General features: G+C 43.6%; 1 protein-coding gene across 1 annotated transcript in view; it reads right to left on the reverse strand.

Moving 5' to 3' along the window:
* Ptprt (protein tyrosine phosphatase receptor type T) overlaps positions 1–23,079 on the reverse strand; it is a 1,128,608-nt gene that overhangs the window by 274,295 nt on the left and 831,234 nt on the right. The window contains exons 10-11 of the mRNA XM_052184183.1: positions 7,362–7,563; positions 5,945–6,047 (exon numbers count right to left, since the gene is read on the reverse strand). Coding sequence (XP_052040143.1) covers positions 5,945–6,047; positions 7,362–7,563 — 305 coding nt within the window. The remainder of the gene's footprint in view (positions 1–5,944; positions 6,048–7,361; positions 7,564–23,079) is intronic.

A 23,079-nucleotide genomic window follows, 5' to 3' on the forward strand; every position in this document is an offset into this window, starting at 1 on the left:
ACGTCGGATGCCTGTGCACTTAACCTCATGAGAATCCTCTGCTACACACACCCTTATAGCCACTTTTTGTCTTTTTCATACTTGTTTGCTCTTATACACCTGAAGTATCCCCAAAAGAAGGCTAACAGATGGCTAATAAATGCCTTACGAATGCATGCTATCATTAGTCACCAGGGGAATGCAAATCCAAACTACAGGGAAGTATCACCTCACTCTGTTTAGAATGGCTGTTATCAAAATTGAATGAAAAATAATGTGACATGGATATGAAGTAAAAGAAACTCATAAGAAAATACAGGCAGCTCTGCCCTATAACTGAGCTATCCCACTCAAGCACACATTGCCAATAGAAATAATACAGAATCAACCTGAACGACTGCCAGCCAATGAGTGGATAAAGAAAGTGCAGTCTATCTACCCAACAGAGAGCTACTCAGCCATAAAGAAAGATGAAATCCTGTCATTTGAAGGAAAATGAATGGGACTGGAGAAATGTATGCCAAAGGAAGGAAGCCAGCCACAAAAAGGCATGGACTGAATGTTCTCTCTCACAGAGAGACCCTAAGCCATGCAGAATGGTGGTAAGTAGAACTTGCATGCCAAGGGTAGATAGAAGGAGGTTGGCTTTGATCAGTGTGTGCTGTACCTGAGTTGAAATATCACACTGATCAAAAGTGACCACCATAAATTAAGCCTGTTCCTTGGTTATGGCAGAAGTACATCAAGTACTTGACAGTCACATGTGGTCGGTGGTGATCTGACCAGATAACTCACAAAGAAAAGCATCTTTATTGTCAGAGGAAGATCTATCTGATAACTATTGGGTTTTGGAACAGGAAGAAGCTAACAAAATGCACACAGAATAGCATCTGGACTTGACAAGGTAGGCTTGACAAATATGCTGAATTAAATAATCACACACTTTATTAACTATGTGTTGGGGTTTTTTGTTTGTTTGCTTGCTTGCTTCACGTTGGTGTTTTTATCTGTTTGTTGGCATCTATTATTGCCTAGATGTCAACAAACAGATAAAAACACCATCGTGATTGCCAAGTTAAGGAGGCCCAGTGCCACCAAGATGTCAAGTGTCTTAGTGACAAGACAAAAAGGAATCTATAACAATAAAACAACAACAACAACAACAACAACAACAACACAACTCAAAATAAAGAAAGCTTACAAATGCATTCATAACACTGTTAAAAGATCATGGATGAACCAGAAAGAAATCACATAGGTCACTGTTGAGTAAAAGTTGGTAAAGGGGCAGAGTGAATTTAAATGAAATGAGAAATAAGGGTAAGGGTAGATGCTGACAGGCCTTGAATTTCATGCTAAGAAGCTTGAACTTAATGCAATAGAAAACCAGTGACCCATTTAAGAATTTTATGCATGGAAGCTAACTTGATCAAATTTGTGCTTCCCAAGGACCACTCCAGCGGTTTGGTGGGGGGACAGAGCTGAGACAGAGATTCTCTTGACAGACATATGAGGAAGGGCACCTAGCTGGCCAGAGGAATGGGGCTGGTCATGCAGTATTTCCAACCAGGGCTGATCTGAAAATCAAGGGACAATGCAGAAGACTACCTGGATGAGTGAGGAGAGACCAGGAAAGGATACTCTCAAGAATGTCTGCTGTGGCTGGGGGAGCATCTCCCACAGATTTTTTCACAGAGGCCCCCTGTCTCACTGCAGGGACTGTATTATGGGTGATTAATTCATGGCCAAGTTACTTTCTTATGAAGGTTACCACAGATACATCAGCGTGACAGGTGGGGCGTGGGGGAAGAAGGTTCAGCGTGTTCAAGTCAGAGCTGAATATTAGATTCCAGTCACCATTTGATTGATCTTTTAAGCAATTCTGGGATTCTGTCACTTAAAAACCAATAAATCTTTGAAGGCCTGAGGAGAGCAATACAAAAGCAATAAATCTCCATTGTGGAGTATTAGAAAAATAGGCCAAGCTGCCGAGTTGGTTTGGCTGGAGGATGCAGGAACCTTATGCAGTCAGCTCCTGGAGGCCTCCCTCCTTCTCGCTCTGAATTCTCAGCCCTATTCGAAGGAGTCAAACCTGGGAGGCTTCCAAGGAGTGGGAGGCTGGAATTTGGCCTCATCAGCAGTTAAGCAGTGTGGGTTGGAGGAAGAAAAGACTGCCTAGGGGCCTGGAGGCCAAGGCTTAGGGATGAATCTGTGAGAATTAAATAGGTAAATACATAGACGGGCAGGTTACAGTCTGGGGCTATGCGGTCCAGACTTATAGAACACACCCCTTATCCCCAATATCATCCCCAGCTGGCAAAAAGCCTCACTATACAGCACCCCCTAAAATTCCTTCCAGTTTCCCCTGACACAGTGGGACTACAAGCCAGAACTACTGGGGCAGCAATGACCTCAGAGTCGGATCTATGTTCAATTACCTATCTGATAATGACGTGAGTTATCAATGGGTCAGGATCTAGAATGACTGGATGGCATATCTCTATAAGGGAGTTTCTAGACTGTTTTAATTGAGGTGTAAAACCCTATCCCAAATGTACGCAGCAGCATTTCCACACGCTGAGGTCTTGGGTTGAATGAAGAGCAGGTGAAATGGGCACCAGAGCTTATCACGCTCTGCTTCCTCACTGGATACAATGTGACCAGCTGCCAGGGTCTCCGGTCATCATGACTGTTCCACCCTTAAACTGTGAGCCAAAATCAACTCTTCCCTCCATAAATTGATTTTGTCAGGAGTTCTGTTACCACAGGGAAAAATGAGTAAAACACTGGCTTTGTGTACCAGGATCTTAAACCAATAATTTAACATCTCAGACTTCAACTTCTCTCCCCATCTCTCTGAAATACAGACGGTATTTCCCAAATAACTTACCCACCAGAAAACTTAGAGTCAGGCCATGTTACAGAAATAAAAATACTATCAACTGTGAAGTCTTTTTATATGTTTCTATTGCATTTATATTTTTGATTTTTTGGGAGGGGCAATAGGGACACATACATTTGAATGTCAGGGAACAACTTGCTAGGCATCAGGACTTTTTGTCTACCACGTGAATTCCCAGGAATTGAACTCCTATCATTGGGTTTGGTGGCAAGCACCTTTACCTGCTGAGCCATCTTGCCAGATAAAATTTTTCTCTTAACCATGGCCATTTTTATGCTGACATATAATATTTGTACTTATTTACAGGCTACAAATGATAATTCAATACCTGAACACATCGTATATCATGACTGAGTCAGGAAAATTGGGCTTCTGAAACATGTCATTTCTAAATGTTGGGGACTTTGACATTTTTCTAGTTATGTGAAACATGTTATAAATTATTGTCTGCTACGTCTGCTACACTGTGCTAGCATGTATTTGGATGCTTCTCTCAACACCTTTAAAACTAAATACAAGGCATCTTTAGCCAACTGCTTGAAGCAAGTTGGGGTGTAGGGATGGTCCCAGGTTGTAGAGCATCCTGTTGCTTTTCTTACTCGCTCCCAGTTACCAGCTTACAGAGTAGCACAGTTCCTGTTTTCCCGTGTGTAGCTCATCTCTCCATCATGCCTACAGTTCCTCCCAGTCTGTACAGTCAGCTCACTACATCCCTTGATTTGCTTCATGCCTTTGTTTGTTGACATAGGTGCTTATTTTCTCACCTCCCTGGTCTATTCTATGGCAGACTTGCATAAGGCTAAGCCTCAAGAAGGCAGAGTGAGCTGTTCTTGCTTGTAGCCCAAATTGGTTAGTTCACTTCCCTATATAGCAAGTGCTCAATAAATACCTGTTGTGGCCAGCTGCCTCCAAGGTACATATCCTATGCCCCGGGACTCATGGCCAAATAGAAAAGGATAACTGAAATATATAGTAGTGTAGTAGTGTTTCTGCTCTCAGAAAAGTTGTCCTGAAAGGCCTTCTCTGCCTGTTTCTCAGTTTCCTCCCCTTCTTGGCAAATGCCCAAGCACTGGTCTGAAAATAATTCCGGAGACAGGGCGTCCACCCACTCTCAGTGAACCAGAGCCTTGAGAAGGAAAGTAGCCAGAGATGTCTAGACACCAGCCATTTCCCCTTTGAGTGGTGACATTTCCTTCCATTTCTCGAGATGGAAATGGCAGCAAACTATGCCATGCATACCACCCTCCTAGTAAGGTGTCTTGGCTCAGTAAAATGAGCACAGGGTAAGGGTCAGAACTGGGCTTCGGTCTTGCCTGACCTACTTGTTACATGGTATATGTCAACTCATCAGCTTCTGTTTGTCTCAGTTTCCAAATCTTAAAACTGGGAGGAGCTTTACAGACGTCTGATGAACAGAGTGCTATATAGATGACGGGTACACAGCAGTATGATGTGGCTCCTTCAATACCCTCGATTCTACACCTGAGCTTCCTGGTCTGAAAATGAAGATACTGTCTCATGGTCTATTTGGAAAACTAAATGAGAATGCTGTGTCTGAGCAGCTAGAGGGAAAGCGGGGCATGGGTACCTTGGCCTGAAACGCCAACATCTGCTTCGGATTATTAGAAGAAAGACAGTTTTGACACGATGTAGTGAGAGGCCCATAAGGATCATTCCAACACAAGACAGTCCAGCTTCCCTGGGGCTAGTAGAGGGTCATCCCCCAGTCTTCAGACTAGGCAAAAACTTCTGCAGTTCTGCTGCTTCATTCTGTTGTCCCTATCACATACTTTCTGGGTAGAGTTGAATGAAGGATGAAAATGAAGATCAGGATTTTCTATCTCAAAAGCTTTCTCTGGGCTTGTCTCCCAGGCCCCAGGGGCGTGCAAGGTGATGCCACTAAAATGCCAAGCCCTAGCAGATTCCCACAGCTCTCAGATCAGCCTGAGCCTCCCAGAGATACCGTGCTTCTTATCCATTTCCCCATTCCCACTTTGTTCTTTAGTTTAAAACAAACTTAACTAGGCATGCGTGTTTTGATTTTAACAAGCTACCCTTCTCCTGGATCATACTGGACTCTTGTAACAAGGCAAACCTTATACAGCTCAGTATCACCTTCTCTGGGAGGTTTTTTCTAAGCACTTACTTAGAAGTCCTGTGAAGATGTCCATGAGGCATCGTAGCATTGTAACTATGTCATATGTCTGTCTCTGTTACTATAGCTTGGCTTCATGAACAACTGTTCCCTCACCCCATTCATTATATAAAGGGACCCAGTCCATGCTTGTTGGGTTGAATGGAGCCAATCTGCAAGTCCACCTAACATTCTACTTATTTTGATGGACTGAGGGCCTGAGGCCTGGAGTTTTAGCAAACCCAGCAGTCAACACTGTTACTTTGTACAATGAATAAATGAATGACAACTCATCCTGACAGTTATGAAGTTGCCCTAGTCAACCTAGTTGATAAGATTCTGTTCTTGGTGCCTGGTTGCCCATTTGAAGCCCAACAAACTCTCGCTGAAATAAGTAATGGGATACTGCAGGCATGGTCCCTGTCGGACTCTAGCACTTCATAGCTCTGAGTGGAAGAACCCCTAGGGATCATCTTATTTGAAATTTGTGATCAGATTCGTTGTAGAGTTCAGAGTCTGCCTGTCTCCCTGACTGCCTGTTTGTCTATCTGTCTGTCTATTAAGGCAGTGAGTCAGCTAATATTGCAAAAGCATTGTATCTAGGTTTTCCACCCACAAACTACATTTTCCTTAATTATGTTCTAGAAATTTCTCCCCCCGGCCATTTTAGGTAGGTCCCTATCAAGATGTTCTCTTTGAACTGACATTCACTGTGAGGAAGATACTGGCTCAGCATCTTCCTCCAAATTGGGCTGAGAGTTGCTGACCATCTTCCTTGAGAAGGAAGGTGAAGTCAATCCATGAGAAGCAATTCCATGAGAAGCCAATCTAGCTTCTTGTTTATTGAAGCCAGGAACATTGTCAGTCGTGTGATTCATGTAGAGATGTGTGAGATATAGAAGGGAAAACTACAGACTATAATTCCTCACCTGACAGGGGCTCCTCGGGACTGGGCAGGTTTGAGCATCACTGTGATAGTTGTATCTGTTTCGTTGAGTGGGGTATCTGCATCATATTCAGGCATCGATGGAGCTAGGAAAGAGAAATTGGAGGTGATCAAGCACATCTCCCATAGGCCCCTGGACACTTCCTATCCCATCTCATCCTATCCCCTTGATCCAATCCCAGTGGAACAGAGGTAGTGAGTGGTATTAAGGACACCATGATGTCAGAGCCCATCAGTAAGGGAGGCCTTGGTTTCTCATCTAGTTCTCTCTCAGTGCAATAGTCTGATGAGGGGGTCAGGCATGCCCATCATCAAAACGTGCCCCTCCTACCCAGAAAAAAGGAATACATGAGACATGTAAGTACTTTATAAAGACATGAAAAAAGTCAACCTTGTTACATGCATTTAGATGCAAATTAAAGGAAAGATAAATTAGCTCTACTTTTTTTTTCACAAGACCCTTTCCCTCCCACAGGAGTGTGACTAAATCTAATCCTTTGAAAGGGTAATTTAGCCATTTGTATTATGAGCTATTAAAACCCACATCTCTTTTAATTCTTTTTTTCAATTTCTGAATTTAATCCTAAAGTTATAATCCCAATCAACGATTTAAAGTTTATTTTGTAACATGTTTATTGGAGCGCTATTTTATAAAAACGTAGAAACACCAAATATATTCAACCACAAGGGACTGTTTAATTAAATTACGTCCATCCAGTTGACAGAACATTATAATGAAAGCAGTGCAGCAGTGTGGGAAATACTTAGGGGATAAGGATAAGTGGAAACATTAAGCTAAGGAAAATCATGGCTCCTGCAAAACCGCATGCAAAATACATATGCATGCAGACTAGATTGCATAGATATTCCAAAACAGGGAAGCTGTACATAAGTGTTCTGCGGCGGTTCTGCTTATTGCTGTCAGGCAGGGTGGTGCACCCTGCTGGGAGAACAGTTTGTAATCATAGGGTACTGCAGCTTGGTCATTCGTTCCCTCATTCCTTTATCAGATATTTCATGAGAGCCAGTCCTGTGGGTATCTTACACTACAAAGTATTGTATTTGGAAAGTAAATTTACAAAACAACTTTTGTATGTTCTCTCTCTCTCCTTCCCTCTCTTCCCCCTTCCCTCTGTCCCTCCCTCCCTCCCTCTTTCATTCCCTCATTCTTGCCCCCTCTTCTTCTTTCCACCCAAGGACATGTCATTTGATAAACTTCAGGAAGTTTATCAATTGGACTTTCCACAATCCAATAGTGACCTTATTGTCTAAAGTGTTCCATTTCCATCAATGATAGTTGGTTTTGTCTCTTTTTTATTCTAGGAAATTACCAAGGTTTCAAGAGAAGGAATGCAAAGTGAAACCTGCCCCTCCCCCTTTTCTCTTTCTAAAAGAGATACCTGAAATCTTGGTGGCAATCCGAGTGGTGACCGGGGGTCCGAAGCCCTTGGCTGTGCTGGCCTTGATAGTGAAAGAGTAGGTTGTCCCAGGGTACAGACCCACAAAGAGGTGGTGGGTTTCGTTCCGGAGTTTGAACACTTTCCCCCTCTGGCTGGACAGGTCAGCACTTGGATCCAGAGAGCCCACAGCCTTGTAGTTAATCTGTGTGACAAAATGATATACAAGCACATAAATGACCTACTCAGTAACCAAGGGAACTCATTGGAGAGGAGCAGCAGGGACAGGGTGGAGAAGAGAGGCAAGCTAAGCCAGCACTGTGACAGAGCTCCTTGGTACCATCCACAGTACACACAACCACAGCCCTGAGTTTTCTACCAGCAAGCCCATGGAATATCCATGTCTAACACAATCAGACCATGATACCTTAAGTTGTCTACACTCCTCCAGCCTCCAGAATTTACAAAGAGGGCAGTTGTAGGGGAGTTCCCCCAAGGGAGAGGAGACAGTAGCACATAGGTAAAAAGTGGGTGGACAGGGAGGAAGCTGGAGGTAGAAAGCTTGAATCAGGATGAGGAATAGAAGATGGGAAGATGGGAGAATAGGGAGTGGTTAACAAAAATGTAGGTATGAAAAGCCACCTAAGGACAGAAACTTTGCTATCTCATGATCCAGTTTACAAAACATAAAGGAATTTGGTGGCAGATGCCTCCTGTGGCTAGATAATGTCAGTCCTAGGAGCAGTGAGCCATTAAAAATGTCCAGTGCCAGGTGTTGGACACCTCTGTGACTTTTGGTTAAGGAGACTGCTCCTGAAGGCACCACAGATCTTGAATGCAAAGTATAAAGAAATCAAACTAGAATTGAGCTATAAGCTTCCTCCCTGCTAGAGATCTTTCACCGTTCTGCCCAACAGAGCTACAGGCTGCAACAGGGAGGAAAGACATTAGTGGCTTACTCAGTTGTGATCTCTATGAACTACCCTACTAACCTGCCAGGTAAGATGTGCCCACTGGTACAATAATTGTAGGAATACTATATGAGCAACCCACTACTCATGGACTTGAGGCCCACTCCATGAGAAAGAACCCATCCCTGGTATTGTATGCCCAGCCAAACATTTGTAACTGAGGAGGTGCCCCAATGGGGAAAGCTATTACACTGTTGCTTAGCTAATAGCATAAGCTGACATAACATCAAGCTTCCTTCTATACATCTATGCTTATACCTACAAAGGATGCTCTTAGCCTTAATTAGAGAAGCCTATCTTTGCAGTAAGGAGAAGTGCATTCAGAACTTGTGGCTGGACAGGATGCTGAGAATAAATGATAGTTAAAGGCTTAGCTCCAAACAAGACATTCATACTATGTCCTAAGGAGGTGATTATAACCATCATTACTAAGGTGGTGTGGGAAGAATTTAGGAGCCAAAGAAAGACAGAGATGCTGCTAAATATATTCTTTTAAGTATGACAATGTCATGACAATCATGAACTCATATCTATTGTTGTTGCTAACACTGAACCTACAAAAGAATGCCCTAGCCAACAGTCAGCTATGTACTAGGGAGGGGCCCATGGGGTCTTGACACTTACCGCTGAATTACTGGCAGCTAACAGACTATGTCAGGAGAAAGTATAGCTTCTAGTAGTGAAGCCACTGAGAGTCTACCAGGCTCAGATGAGAGAATCTACCAGGCTCAGGATCACACTTAAGATGGCCCAACTTAAATTCAGGGGGACACAAAGTCAAAGAGATGAAATCTGGAAAGAGATCAGTAGGGAAGTAGTGGCTAGAAAGAGTGGTAGGGAGCTGAGAGTGTGAGAGGGTGCTACTACTTTGTTTCCAACATAATTCCCGGATAAAAGAAATCTCAACTCAATCAGTTAACAAAACAAGCTATAAGCCTAGATTGGACAGATCTCCTACTATATTACTCTTTTTCCGTCTATATTATCCCATATGACTTGTGGTTTCTCCAGGCCATGAGCTTCTCTCTCTATAGCCTCTCTATTGATCCTTCATAGCTCCTCTCCTTCCTCTTGATCCCCTGTGACTCCTCCCCTAAACTTTCAGCTTCACCCCCCTTCCTTCTGCCTAATCATTAGCTCAAGTCTTTATTTGAAAAGTTAAGATGGGGAGAAGGATCACAAGGCAACTCCTCATCTGCAGCCCCTCTGAAGAGTAGAATTAGTATCAAAATACAAGCCCAGGGCTATCCACAACAAGAGGTTACTTAGAAAATATTACATGCATGTATCAAACTGTCAAAGAAGAAAACCTATTAGTAGAAATATACTGTAGTAACAATGAAGCAAACTTATCTTATTATATTTATCTAATATTTATCTATTAATACATCTCATTGTACTCGATACATCCCACAATACTATCATTTTAGTCTGCTATCAACATCAAAACATTAATGAAGTAGTTCACATTCTATAACACATTTTAAATCTTAGAGATCTGGTATGTATCTGGTATTGAATATTAATCAATTGGACTAGCCTTTTCCTAAGTACAGTAGGTCCTGTGTTAAAAATGCAGACCATAGGCTGGGGATTTCTCACAAGTAAAACAACTAGGGTTGGGGCTGGAGAGAAGGCTCAGCGGGTAAGAGCACTGACTGTTCTTCCAAAGGTCCTGAGTTCAAATCCCAGCAACCATATGGTGGCTCACAACCATCTGTAATAAGATTTGATGCCCTCTTCTGGTGTGTCTGAAGACAGCTACAGTGTACTTAATAATAAATAAATACATCTTTTTAAAAAAAAGACAACTAGGGTTCAGTTGAATCCATGTAAAGGCCAGGTAGAAGGCAAAAGGTTTGGAGTTCAGACACCCTAGAATTCATGTAAATGTCACATGGGCATAGTGGTACTCTTATAATTCTAGGAGTGACCCTACCTATATATCAAGCTCTGGGTTGGATACAGAGAACCTACCTTAATGAATAAGGTGGAAAAAAATCACCAAAAAGGATTCCCAGGATCAACCTCAGACCTCCTTATGCACATACACCCCCATACCCAGGATGACATGCACGTAAACATACATATATGCCACAGACATGCAAAAGAATGTAGACCATGTAGCCTGTCCTACACAACAGTAGTGTTTGTTCACATCTTGTTGGAAGAATCAGGATAGTTATTTTCATGAGCTGCTTGGCTAGTAGTAACTTGCATTAAATCAGTCCTTTCCAAACTGTCTGTGATGGGGTCTCAGTGTTGTGTCTTCCAATCCACTGCAGATAAATGTTAATGTGATGACCACTCTCCATGACTGTCAGTTCATGAGTTGACAACAATCTGACCCTTCTGTTCTGCAAGTATGTGTCCACTGGTCACAAGGTAGATGTCACAGAAATGGCAGGGTATTTAGGTCTTGTGGTCCCCTCCTCAATTTCTGTGTTTGCCCTACTGTCAATATAACTAATGATAACTGTACTACAAGCTGTCTTCCAAGGATGATAGTGTGAGTGTCAGGAGCCTGGATTGCATCACTCTTACAGCAACTTGCACAGGATTCTTTTAACACGTTATTTTTATTCATTGCATGCAGAGTATTATAATCACATGCAATATCTGCTCTTCCCCCTAACTCTTCCCACCTCCTGCCCCACCTCCTTACCTCCTCCCAACTTTGTGAAAAAATTTATTACTTTATTTTTATTTAATATTATTAGCACTTGCCTGTATGTATGCATGGGTTCCATATGCATGCCTGGTACCCACAGATTTCTAGAAGAGAGCATTGGGTCCCCCTAGAACTGGAGTTACAGAAGGCTGTGAGTTGCCTGGTGTGGGTACTAGGAATTGAACCCAGGTCTTCTGTGAGGGCAGCAAGTGCTATTAAAACACTGAGATCTCTTTCCAGCTCCATTTTTTTTCTTTTCAAAAGCCTACTGAGTCAAGTTTGTGCTGACTATATACTTGTAGGTGTGGGGCCACCTACTGAAGCACAGGTGGCCTTTCAGAGATCATATCCTTAAAGAAAACTGTGTTTCCCTCTCAAGAAGACATCCAGGATCCACACCCCACCATACCAAAAGGTTCACTCACTGGTTTGATCTTGTGCAAGTCTCAAGAAGGCAACTGAAGCTGATATGTAACATTTTTAAATGTTTTTAAAATCTACTTTGTTACATTAAGGAATATATCATTAAGGGCTAGCTAGATAGGCTCAGTAGGCAAGAGTACTAACCACACAAACCAAGAGTGATGCCTAGAACCCACATTAAAAATGGATGTGGTTGTATGCATCTACATTCTACTGTTCCCATGGCAAGCTCAGAAACAGAAACAGGAATCTCATCAACCAATTAGCTAGGAGTATGCAGTGCAGCAACAGATACAACAGACCCTTCTGTAGCTAGGTCAGAAAAGAGAACCAACTCCTAATGGATGTCTTCTGACTTCTATATGTACAGCATGGCATCTGTACACACACACACACACACACACACACACACACACACACACACATACAGCATTTAGATAATAAATAAATAAATAAATAAATAAATAAATAAATAAATAAATAAATTCCATGCTTCTGAAAGAGCCAACCCAGGCCAAAGAGGAGGTCCATATTCTTTATCGAGAAAGTGAACATTTTCTTATCCCTGGCATAGGTGGTAACCATGTTGTAGACAGAGCATTTTCCTCTCCTGTGTAAGGCAGTAGTGGCATAGCAATGGTGCCACATGCTTAATGAGAGAGGCCTGACTTGGCAAGGATCAGAGTGAGGCTATAAGCATAGTCTAAAGATGCACATCCATCCTTAGGAGACTAGTGTTCTGATAGGACTGTCTTTCAATCCAAGCTCAGAGGCAAACACTGTAGGCCCCCACCTCTCCATGCTTTCCTGGTTGGGGCACTCCAAGTGACTGCATTAATTCACTAGGTCCTTTGATAACATGGGGACTTAGCTGTACTTACACTGTTTTCTGACCCATGCATATCATGCCACACATAGGAGCATGAGCATGCATACACATACACACACATACACACACATACACACACATACACACACATACACAAACTCACACTCAAATTAAACAAAATAATATAGTAAACTAAAACGTTTACTATAAATTACCAATTTATTATTTATTTATATTTTAAAAGTTTATTTACTATCTATAATATATATTTACCATAAATAATATATAACATACATATTCATATTCACTGGCTACATTGCTTTCTGCTACTCATCCAGTTTCTTCTTTTTTTCTTAAACTGGTGTCTATGTTTCTTAATCGTTTGCTCAGCACCAGATCATTTGCTTAGAGGCTGCATCTGAGCAACGGGATGCTCAGGGAAGGGACTTGGGAGAGGAAAGATGCAAACCTGAAGTGTGGAGTGGAGTCAGAGTAGATGGAAAAGCCCTGTGGGTTCCAGGCAGAGACAATAGGCAGGACATGGGCCTGAGGTTGGGAAAGGCTCACACAGAGAGAAGTTCAAGGTGATGACAGAGGAGAGGGCCAGTGGGAGAGAGTGCACAGCCGGACTCCCGTTTCCTAGCAACAGAAGAGGGAGATGCTCAGGGTGTGCCTGGGTCCTGGGACCCCAGTGAGCCAATGGAGAGGATATGCCTCTGTATTTTCTCAAAAAATCAGTCCTAGTGACCTGCTTGGCCTGGTGGCAACTCCACTGATACACAGACACAGGAAGCGAAAGCTCATGCCTTATTTACTAGCCAGATTCTTCCCATGCTCCAAATTCAGTCCAAAAGCTACTAGATTTCTATGGAGCTGTCAATATAATATACCACGCTCCCCTGCTCTCCTAACCTTTCCTGGTATTACAGGATCCTCACTTACTTGTAATGAAACACTATGAATAAATCAATGTATGTTAATATAGCATGTCTTCAATTTTTTATGAAGGGCTTCGCCAAATCTAATTCCCACTGCTTTGTCAGAAACAGTCTTTGAAAAATTTAACTTGCAAGTTTTACAAAGTTAGTGGGGGATCAGGCTGGGGAGGGGAAGAAGAAAGGGGGCTGGAGCCATGGCCACCAGTGAAGAAGGTGATGGGAATCTCTGTTCATCAGTGTGGGAAAGGGAATGTTTATTAGAGAGCTGTGGGAAAGGAAACATTTATTATGAAGGTAAACATGAGACAGAGGGCTTGTCCATCTATGCATGAGTCCAGGGGTCTGGAGACTAAATCTGGCTACAAGAAAATGCTGGAGGCTCTTTATTTTCTCTGGCTGGGGACAGTGGATTACTATCTAGAAATCTCATGTATCTTATCATGAGAAGGGTGCTCTCCCTTGGTTCTTCAGGGTGAGACTGCTTTCTTGGCCCTTAGAGTTAGCCAGCTTAAGATCTGAGCTGATTTCTGGCCTCCCCCTTAACCTGAAAGTCAGATTTCACTACTTGAAAAGACTTACAGTTCCTTTACCCATGGGGCATTTGAACAAGTTAAGGTGTTACCTCAAACACTTCTTTCTTCCCATGCTCCTTTTATTTACTTTGAAACTATGAGCAAATGTTTGGATATTTAATCTCTTCTCTCTCTCTCTCTCTCTCTCTCTCTCTCTCTCTCTCTCTCTCTCTTTAATTGGATATTTTCTTTATTTACATTTCAAGTGTTATCCTCTTTCCTGGTTTCCCCTCTGAAAACACCCTATCCTATCCCCCCTCCTCCTGCTTACCAACCCATCCACTCCTGCTTCCCTGTCCTGGTATTCCCCTACAATGGGACATCTAGCCTTCTCAGGACCAAAGGCCTTTCCTCCTTTGATGTCCAACAAGCTACACATGCAGTTGAAGCCATGGGTCCCTCTATGTGTACTCTGGCTGGTAGTTTAGAGTCCTTGGGAGCTCTGAGGTGATTGGTTGGCTCATATTGTTGTTCCTCCTGTGGGGCTGCAAGCTCCTGCTTCTTAGGTCCTTTCTCTAGCTCCTCTATTGGGGACCTTGTACTCAGTCTAAGAGAGCACCAACCTCTGTATCTGTCAGGCACTGGCAGAGCCTCTCAGGAAACAGCTATATCAGGCTCCTGTCAGCAAATGCTTGTTGGCATCCATAATAGTATCTGGGTTTGGTGACAGTATATGGAAACCTAGGTAGGACAATCTCCAAGCGGATTATTGGAATGGGATTGAAGACCCAGAAATGAACCCACACACCTATGGTCACTTGATCTTCGACAAAGGAGCTGAAAGCATCCAGTGGAAAAAAGACAGCCTTTTCAACAAATGGTGCTGGTTCAATTGCAGGTCAGCATGCAGAAGAATGTAAGTCGATCCATTCTTATCTCCTTGTACTAAGCTCAACTCCAAATGGATCAAGGACCTCCACATAAAACCTGACACACTGAAACTAATAGAAAAGAAACTGGGAAAGACCCTTAAGGACATGGGCACAGGGGAAAATTCCTGAATAGAACACCAATAGCTTATGCTCTAAGATCAAGAATTGACAAATGGGACCTCATAAAACTACAAAGTTTCTGTAAGGTAAAGGACACTGTCAAAAGGACAAAATGTCAACCAACAGATTGGAAAGGATCTTCACCAACCCTAAATCTGACAGAGGGCTAATATCTAAAATATACAAAGAACTCAAGAAGGTAGAACCCGGAGAACCAAATAACCCCATTAAAAAGTGGGGTACAGAGCTAAACAAAGAATTTTCACATGAAGAACTTCAGAGGGCTGAGAAACACCTTAAGAAATGTTCAACATCATTAATCATCAGGGAAATGCAAATCAAAACAACCCTGAGATTTCACCTTACACCAGTCAGAATGGCTAAGGTCAAAAACTCAGGAGACAGCAGGTGTTGGCGAGAATGTGGAGAAAGAGGAACACTCCTCCACTGCTGGTGGGATTGCAAGATGGTGCAACCACTTTGGAAATCAGTCTGGCGGTTCCTCAGAAAACTGGGCATGGCACTTCCTGAGGACCCTGTTATACCACTCCTGGGCATATACCCAGAGGATTCTTCAGCATGCAATAAGAACACATGCTCCAGTATGTTCATAGCAGCCCTATTTGTAGTAGCCAGAAGCTGGAAAGAACCCAGGTGTCCTTCAACGGAGGAATGGATACAAAAAATGTGGTATATTTACACAATGGAGTACTATTCAGCCATTAGAAACAATGAATTCATGAAATTCTTAGACAAATGGATGGAGCTGGAGAACATCATACTAAGTGAGGGAACCCAGTCTCAAAAGATCAATCATGGTATGCACTCACTGATAAGTGGATATTAGCCTAGAAACTTTGAATACCCAAGACATAATCCACATATTAAATGATGTCCAAGAAGAATGGAGGAGTGGCCCCTGGTTCTGGAAAGACTCAGTGCAAGAGTATAGGGGAATTCCAGAACAGGGAAGCGGGAAGGGGTAAATGGAGGAACAGGGTGAGGGAAGAGGGCTTATGGAACTTGCAGGGAGTGGGGACCCAGAAAAGGGGAAATCATTTGAAATGTAAATCAAAAATATATCAATAAAACAAATCTAAAAAAAAAAAAGATAAAAGTAGGCAAGAGTTACCTGACCAGGGTTCTCAAACACATTATTGGAAGGTACAGTATGATAAAAAAAAAATGGTTTTTGAAGTACATATTTTACTCTCAGTCCTTGGGAGGGGAAGTATGTTCACGTAAAACTAATTTAATGCTAAAAAGAAATGGTTTAGACTCTGTGGTTGTCCTCATTCCTCAGCTGAGGAAACTGATGTGGTCAAGTCTGTATAGACCAGAGTTTTAGCCAGTTCATGGGTAAGCAGAAGGAGCCCTTTCAGTGAATAAAGGGGTTAAGTGCTCTTCTTTAAGCTCAGAACAACAGGTTATTTTCTCCCTGTTCAGAAGCATTGTGAATATGATCTGACACTTAGCCACAGCTATCTGGGGGCTTCAGGCCACATCTCTGAATGGGGTTGGCTCAAGAAAATCTCTCTTATTATTAGCCCAAAAGTTCAGAATATCCACGATTCAATTCACAGACCATGTGAAGCCTAAGAAGAAGAGACACCAAAACGTGGATGCTTCAGTGCTTCTTAGAAGGGCGAACAAAATACTCACAGGAGGAAAACTCATATCCTCACAAGGAAAACTCAAAATACTCATGGAGACAAAATATGGAGCAGAGACTGAAGGAAAAGCCATCCAGAGACTGCCCTACCTGGGGATCCATTCCCTATACAGCCACCAAACTTGGACATTATTGTGGATGCTGGGAAGTGATTGCCGATAGAGACCTGACATGGCTGTCTTATGAGAGGCTCTGCCAGAGCCTGACAAATACTGAGGTGGAAGCTGGCAGTTAGGCACTGACTGAGCCCAGGGGTCCCCTATGGAGGAGTTGGAGAAGGAACTGAAGGACCTGAGGGGGTTTGAAGCTTCAAGGAGGAAGCAACAGTGCCAACAGGCCAGACCCCCTGGAGCTCCCAGGGACTGGACCTCCAACCAAAGAATCCAGATGGAGGGACCCATGGCGCTGGCCACATATGTGGCAGAGGATGGACTTGTTGGTCATCAGTGGGAGGAGAGGCCCTTGGGCCCGAGAGTGTTCAATGTCCAGTGTATGGGAATGCCAGGGCAGGGGTGGGTGGGTATGGGAGCACCCTCATAGAGGCAGGGGGGAGAGGGGACGGGATAGGGGGTTTTTGAAGGGGAAACCTGGAAAGGGGAGAACATTTGAAATGTAAATAAAGAAAATATCCTATTCAAAAAATAAAGATTAATTTTAGATAAATTTAAAGCAAAATGCATAAAATAGTACAAATAAAGTTAAAGCGATATACAGCAAACCAGTAGCCAATATCAAACTAAATGGAGAGAAACTTGAAGCAATCCCACTAAAATCAGGGACTAGACAAGGCTGCCCTCTCTCTCCATATCTTTTCAATATAGTACTTGAAGTTCTAGCTAGAGCAATTAGACAACATAAGGAGGTCAAAGGGATACAAATTGGAAAAGAAGAAGTAAAATTATCACTATTTGAAGATGACATGATAGTATACTTAAGTGGCCAAAAAAACCTCCACCAGAGAACTCCTACAGCTGATAAACAACTTCAGCAAAGTGGCAGGTTATAAAATCAACTCAAGCAAATCAGTTGCCTTCCTATACTCAAAGGATAAGCAGGCTGAGAAAGAAGTTCGGGAAATGACACCCTTCACAATAGCCACAAACAATATGAAGTACCTTGGTGTGACTCTAACCAAACAAGTGAAAGATCTATACGGCAAGAATTTTGGGTCTCTGAAGAAGGAAATTGAAGAAGACCTCAGAAAATGGAAAAATCTTCCATGCTCGTGGATTGGCAGGATTAATATAGTTAAAATGACCATCTTGCTAGAAAAAAAAAAAGAAATAACAGTGTTGATCTTTGGGCTCCTAGATACTTGAAACATAAACAGGAATGTCTCCCTGGAGTAGAAGGAGGAGAGGAAGAGGAGTGGAAGGAGGAGAGGAAGAGGAGTGGAAGGAGGAGAGGAAGAGGAGTGGAAGACACAGGTGTCTGCAGGAGAGACAGTGGAAGGAGAGGGAGAGAGGGGAGAAAGGAGAGAAATAGAGATGGGCTAGAGGGAAGAGTTGCTATTATGGAGAACAAGAAGACAGGTCAACTCACTGCCCAGTGGAAATCTGGCAAAGAAACAATGGAAGAGAGATCCTCAAACTCTGAGCTCTTCTCTGTCAAATACAGAGGGGAATTGCTAGTCTTTACTTATGGTAAGTATATCATGCTTTTGAAGAGGTTAATTTGAGGGAAACTTGGATGCAGTGTAGAGAATTCTCTATTAGGCTGTGTGTGTGTGTCTCTCTCTCTCTGTGTGTGTGTATGTGTGTGTGTGTGTACATTTGCATCGTTTTGTTTTTGTAAATTCTCTGTATGTAAAATTATTTCAAAATAAAATGCTAAAACCAGGTATGATGGCAGGAAGGCAGAGAGTTGAAGACCAGCCTGGCTATATAGTGAGGCTTTCCCGGGGTTGACTCTGGGTGTTTGTATTCACCATCCAACAGCCAAAGGTTCAAGGCTGGTCAGTAAGGAATGAACACGGATGTCCTTTCCACTCAGAGCCCTCTCCTCCCAAACCACTGTCACCCTTCTGCTTCCAGGCAGGGCCCAAGGACAAGAGCTCCTGCCTCCTCTACCAATCGCTCATCCAGGCCTCATTTCTGGCCTATTTCCTGCTCCTCGCTCCCATCCTCCACCCCGCACAGGAAGGGAGTTCTTACAGTTTCACACAGATGATCCCATTGCAGGGCCTCCGTCATCTCAGACAGCTGCGAAGCTCCTTTTGCCTAAACTGTCACAATGCCACTTAGTAATATGAAGCCTAAGCCTCCCTTCAGCTTTTAATGTCACGCTAGGGTATCTGGGGTGCCATGATTTTGTCACTTTCACAGAACCCTTCTGGCGTAATGAGTCTGTCTAGTGCTATTCCCAGGGGCTTTGAGCCAGCAAAGCGATACGACTCAGGTTGCTGAACGTAAGCCGCTTGCCCTTCTGACTTCGCGCCCAGTTGATTGCCCATTTTGCTAACGTGAATCTAGTTAAACTGCTGAGGTCCAGGGTGAATTTCTCCCCAGTTGGCTTCAAGCAGGCATATGGGAGAAGCTTGTCACTCTCTGACACTGCTCTTGGGAACCTTGGAGCCACACCAACAACCTTCTTGGCAGAGGATGGTTGGCTGCACCCTCCATTGAAGGCAGGTCCCCAGTTTTTACTTTTGGTGACTGGCAGACACCCATGTTGTCATAGGGCAGCAACTGACAGTTTCCTGAATAAACAATGCTTCAGAAGATACAGCCAGCAAAGCCTGATGCAGTGCAGGAGGGTTGAAGTGGAGAAATTATTCCACAGGTGTCCTAAATTTTTAATTCCACCTCCCAGCCTGACACCAGCCTGGGTGACCAGTTTCTAGGGGTGAGGGTCAGCTGTGTGGACCTATGGCTGTCCTACCACAAGAGGGACTTACCCAGTGTGGTAGTTATTTTTACACTGGAGCCTAGCATAATCATCACCAGAGAGACTAGAGAGATGTTATCCAGCAACAGATGGCATCAGATGCAGGTCCCACAGCCAAATATTAGGTAGAATTCAGGGAGTCCTGTGGAGGAGGGGGGGAAGGACTGGAAGAGCCAGAAGAATCAAGGACACCACAAGAACACAGACCATTGAACCAACTGACCTAGATTCAGGTAGGTTCACAGAGATCAGGGAGCCTGTTCCAGTCTGACCTTTTTGCTCTGCACATGGATGTATAGTTTGGCATTCTTGTGGGACTCCTAACTGCGGGAGCTGGGCTGCCTCTGACTCTCTTGCCTGCCTTTGTGGTCATTTATTTTCTACTGCACTGCCTCGTCCAACCTTGGTGTGAGGATATGTACCTGGTCTTATTGTAGCTTATTATGCTGTGTTGGTTGATGTCCCTGGAAGGCTTGCTCTTTTCTGAGGGGAGGTAAAAGGGACGGGAGTGGATATGGGGGAAAAGGGGATGGGGTGGGAGAGAGACTGGGGGAGGGGAGAGAGAGGAAACTGGTCAGGATGTAATATATGAAAGATGACCAAATAGAAAAAAAATAAAGGGGGACCTATCCCATGAATCATGAAATCCCTGGGCCACAAGCAAAGCCCGTATCTTCCACTCTAATGACAAAAGTATCTCAACTTGTGACAGAGTCATGGTCGATATAGTCAAGTTGAAAAGTGCATTTAATATACCTCTCCTAAATAGCATATATGATGATGGTGACGGTGACAACAATGATGACAATGACGATGATGATGACTTCAGTCAGGGTTTCCCTATGTATTCCAGGCTATCTATAAATTACCATGTAGCCTAGGCTGGCTCTAACTGTGTGATCCCCATGCCTCAGCCTCCCAAGGCATTCTAGGAATGAACCACCACTCCTGGCTAGCCTATCTTATGTTCTTAGAACATTCAGCCTACAGCCAAACAGAAAAATGGAATTAGAAGTTTACTTTATAATGAAGCATTGAACGTGTCATGTAGGTGACCTATCCAGGTGCTTGACTGAGGGCCCAGGATGGAATGGCTAACTACTGATAAGTTGTCAGAACTACCTATCAAAACATCCATGCACAGGAACATTTCCTTGCACATCTCTTTTCTCAGGCATCCTGAAAAGTACCTTCTAATCACTACTCAGGAAAACACCAAGTTAGACCGGAGACTCCTGCCACTCCAGTTCCCATTCTGCAGAGAGGAAACTAAGGCTTGGGAAAAGTCATAATTCTGTAAGTGTATGCTTTCATAGCTGGCAAGAACCCAGAATGTACTGGCCTCACTCTGTGCTCTATAGTGGTCATGAAGAGTTGTCACGATCTGACTCTCTAGACCTGGAAAACTTGTTTGCTCCTGAACTTATTTGAGGAGAAATATTTGACTGAGAACTTTTTTGGGGGGTTCACTTAATAGGGTTAGGCAGAGCTCCTGGTTAGGATGGTGGATACATAGAAGCCAAAATTAAAGGGAACTGGGTAGAAATGATTTTAGACAGTTGGACAAGTTAAGGTGTCAAGGTTGAATTGAATCTCCTTAGCTCTCTAAGGAGTTCCTCTCACCAGCACAGAACTTTCTGCCTTCTTGTCTGAGGCAAAGGCACGGGGCAGAATTTTGAGACCTTCCTAGGGAGAAATCCATTGATCACAGAATCATATGTTCGGGGGAGGCCAGTGGAGGACTGACTTGGGAAGTTTTGCTCTATTGCATTTTTCTTCCATTCAGCATTTTTCTCACGAAATTAAAATAGAATTGATTTCTCTCCCCCATGGCATTAGGCATTAAAAAGGGAATAAAAGGGCAGATCCAGGCACCAATTCCACCCAACAGGGCAGCGTTCGTGAGAGTGGTTTATTAATTTCCGTTTATCATGGGAAGGTTTTCAAAGAGCCTGTTTGGAGAGATAGGTCTCCTCCTCCCCTGAAAAAACATGAGCTTTGGTTTTTCTCCTTCCTTGGTTAACATGACTACCTAACATTCTCTCCAACCTTGTGCTCTCCTGTTAGAAGGTTTTTCTTTTTCACTTAGTCCTTTGAGGTCACCTTAGGCGCAGACAGACACACAGGAGATGTAACATCTCCTCCTGTGAAGCAAGTTTTGAGGAACCTATCTCCTGGTCTAAATGACCCAGGGCTCACAGCCTGAGGGGACCTATCCATTTGCGATGTGCTCAGAGGAGAGCTGGGTATAGGGAGAGTCTCAGGGAGACTAAGAGACTTGGCTAAGGCCACAGAATGAGTGGGTCCTCCTGGAGCTGCAGCCGGAAGACAGACGCATGGCAAGGCCTGCACAGCCCAAGACTAAAGACTCCAGTGAAGCCCTTACACAGGAGGCCCTGGAGAGCAACAATGCCTGTTACAAGCGGAGTGTGGAGCACATTTGTGATCTTTGTGTTTTCTAAGAACCTCACAGAGAAGAGGAAGAAAGAGGCTGGTGAAATTAATCTGGGTCATATACTTTATGTAGCCAACGTAGTCACACTGTTATTGTTTTGAGACATAAGCAACACAAAACTATGAAAGGAACAGCTTCTATTCTGTTTCCCTACTGAAATCTAGGGTGGTTTATTCATGGCTTGCTTGGTAGCACCCTTGCTCCACAAGGGTGGGGACCTGAGTTGTTTCCTGAAGCACTCTGTGAAAAATAAAAGCTGAACATTGCGACATGAGCTTGTGACCCCAGGTGTGGGGATGTAGGTCCCTAGGGCTTACTGACCAGTCAGCCTGGGTGAACTGACAAGCCATAGCCCAGTGAGAAGCCCTGTCTCAAAGTCAAGGTGGATGGCTCCTGAGGGTGACATGCAAGGTTGATTTCAAGGCCCCCACATGCACTCATACACATGTATAAATACATGGGAACACACACACACACACACACACACACACACACACACACACACACACACACCATATGTCTTTGGCCACACATGGCCACTGGGCTTTTGACTGGATATCCCTGTGTGTGTGTGTTAGGTGTACAAATGGGAAGACAAAGACAATTTTAATCATTTGCCATCACTATTACCACAATCCATTTTTACCTCTTGGGATAAGGAGGGTACCCTTGTAAGGAATGATCTAGAGTATTCAGTAATATCAGAGCATCCTACTGGAATCTATACATTGAGAATTAGGGAGTGGATTAAACGATGCAACTCTTATGGAAGAGCATCCACTGGTGCTGAGCGTGCCACTGGTTCTAATGTCCGAGTACTGCTGCTCCCTGCACATCCCCATTAAACACTGCCCTGGAACCCCTCTCCCACGCAGGCAAGTGACAGGGGAATATGTCACTTATCTGTGTGAGTTGTGCTGTTCCAGGGGAGTTTTCCACAGCACCCAGAGAGAAAACTAGTCACTAAACCCTTCAGTGTAGCCATGACTCAGCCCAGAGCAAGATTTTGTGGACAATATCTTCCCCGCCACCCTCTTTTTCTAGAATCCTAATTGATGACAAAGGGATGAAGGTACCTCTTTGGGGGCAGCCCAGGTCCGGAGACACCCAGACCAAGCCTCCCTTTCCTCTCCTGGGTATCTATTGGTAGAACTCAGAAGAATAGACTTGTTATCGCTGCATGCATGTATGTAGCGCATGCATGCAAAACTCTCTCTCTCTCTCTCTCTCTCTCTCTCTCTCTCTCTCTCTCTCTCTCTCTCTCTCTCTCTCTCTCTCTCTCTCTCTCTCTCTCTCATGTTCTAAATGTCTC

The sequence above is a fragment of the Apodemus sylvaticus genome, chromosome 5, assembly GCF_947179515.1.
Source record: "Apodemus sylvaticus chromosome 5, mApoSyl1.1, whole genome shotgun sequence".
NCBI classification, from domain to species: domain Eukaryota; kingdom Metazoa; phylum Chordata; class Mammalia; order Rodentia; family Muridae; genus Apodemus; species Apodemus sylvaticus.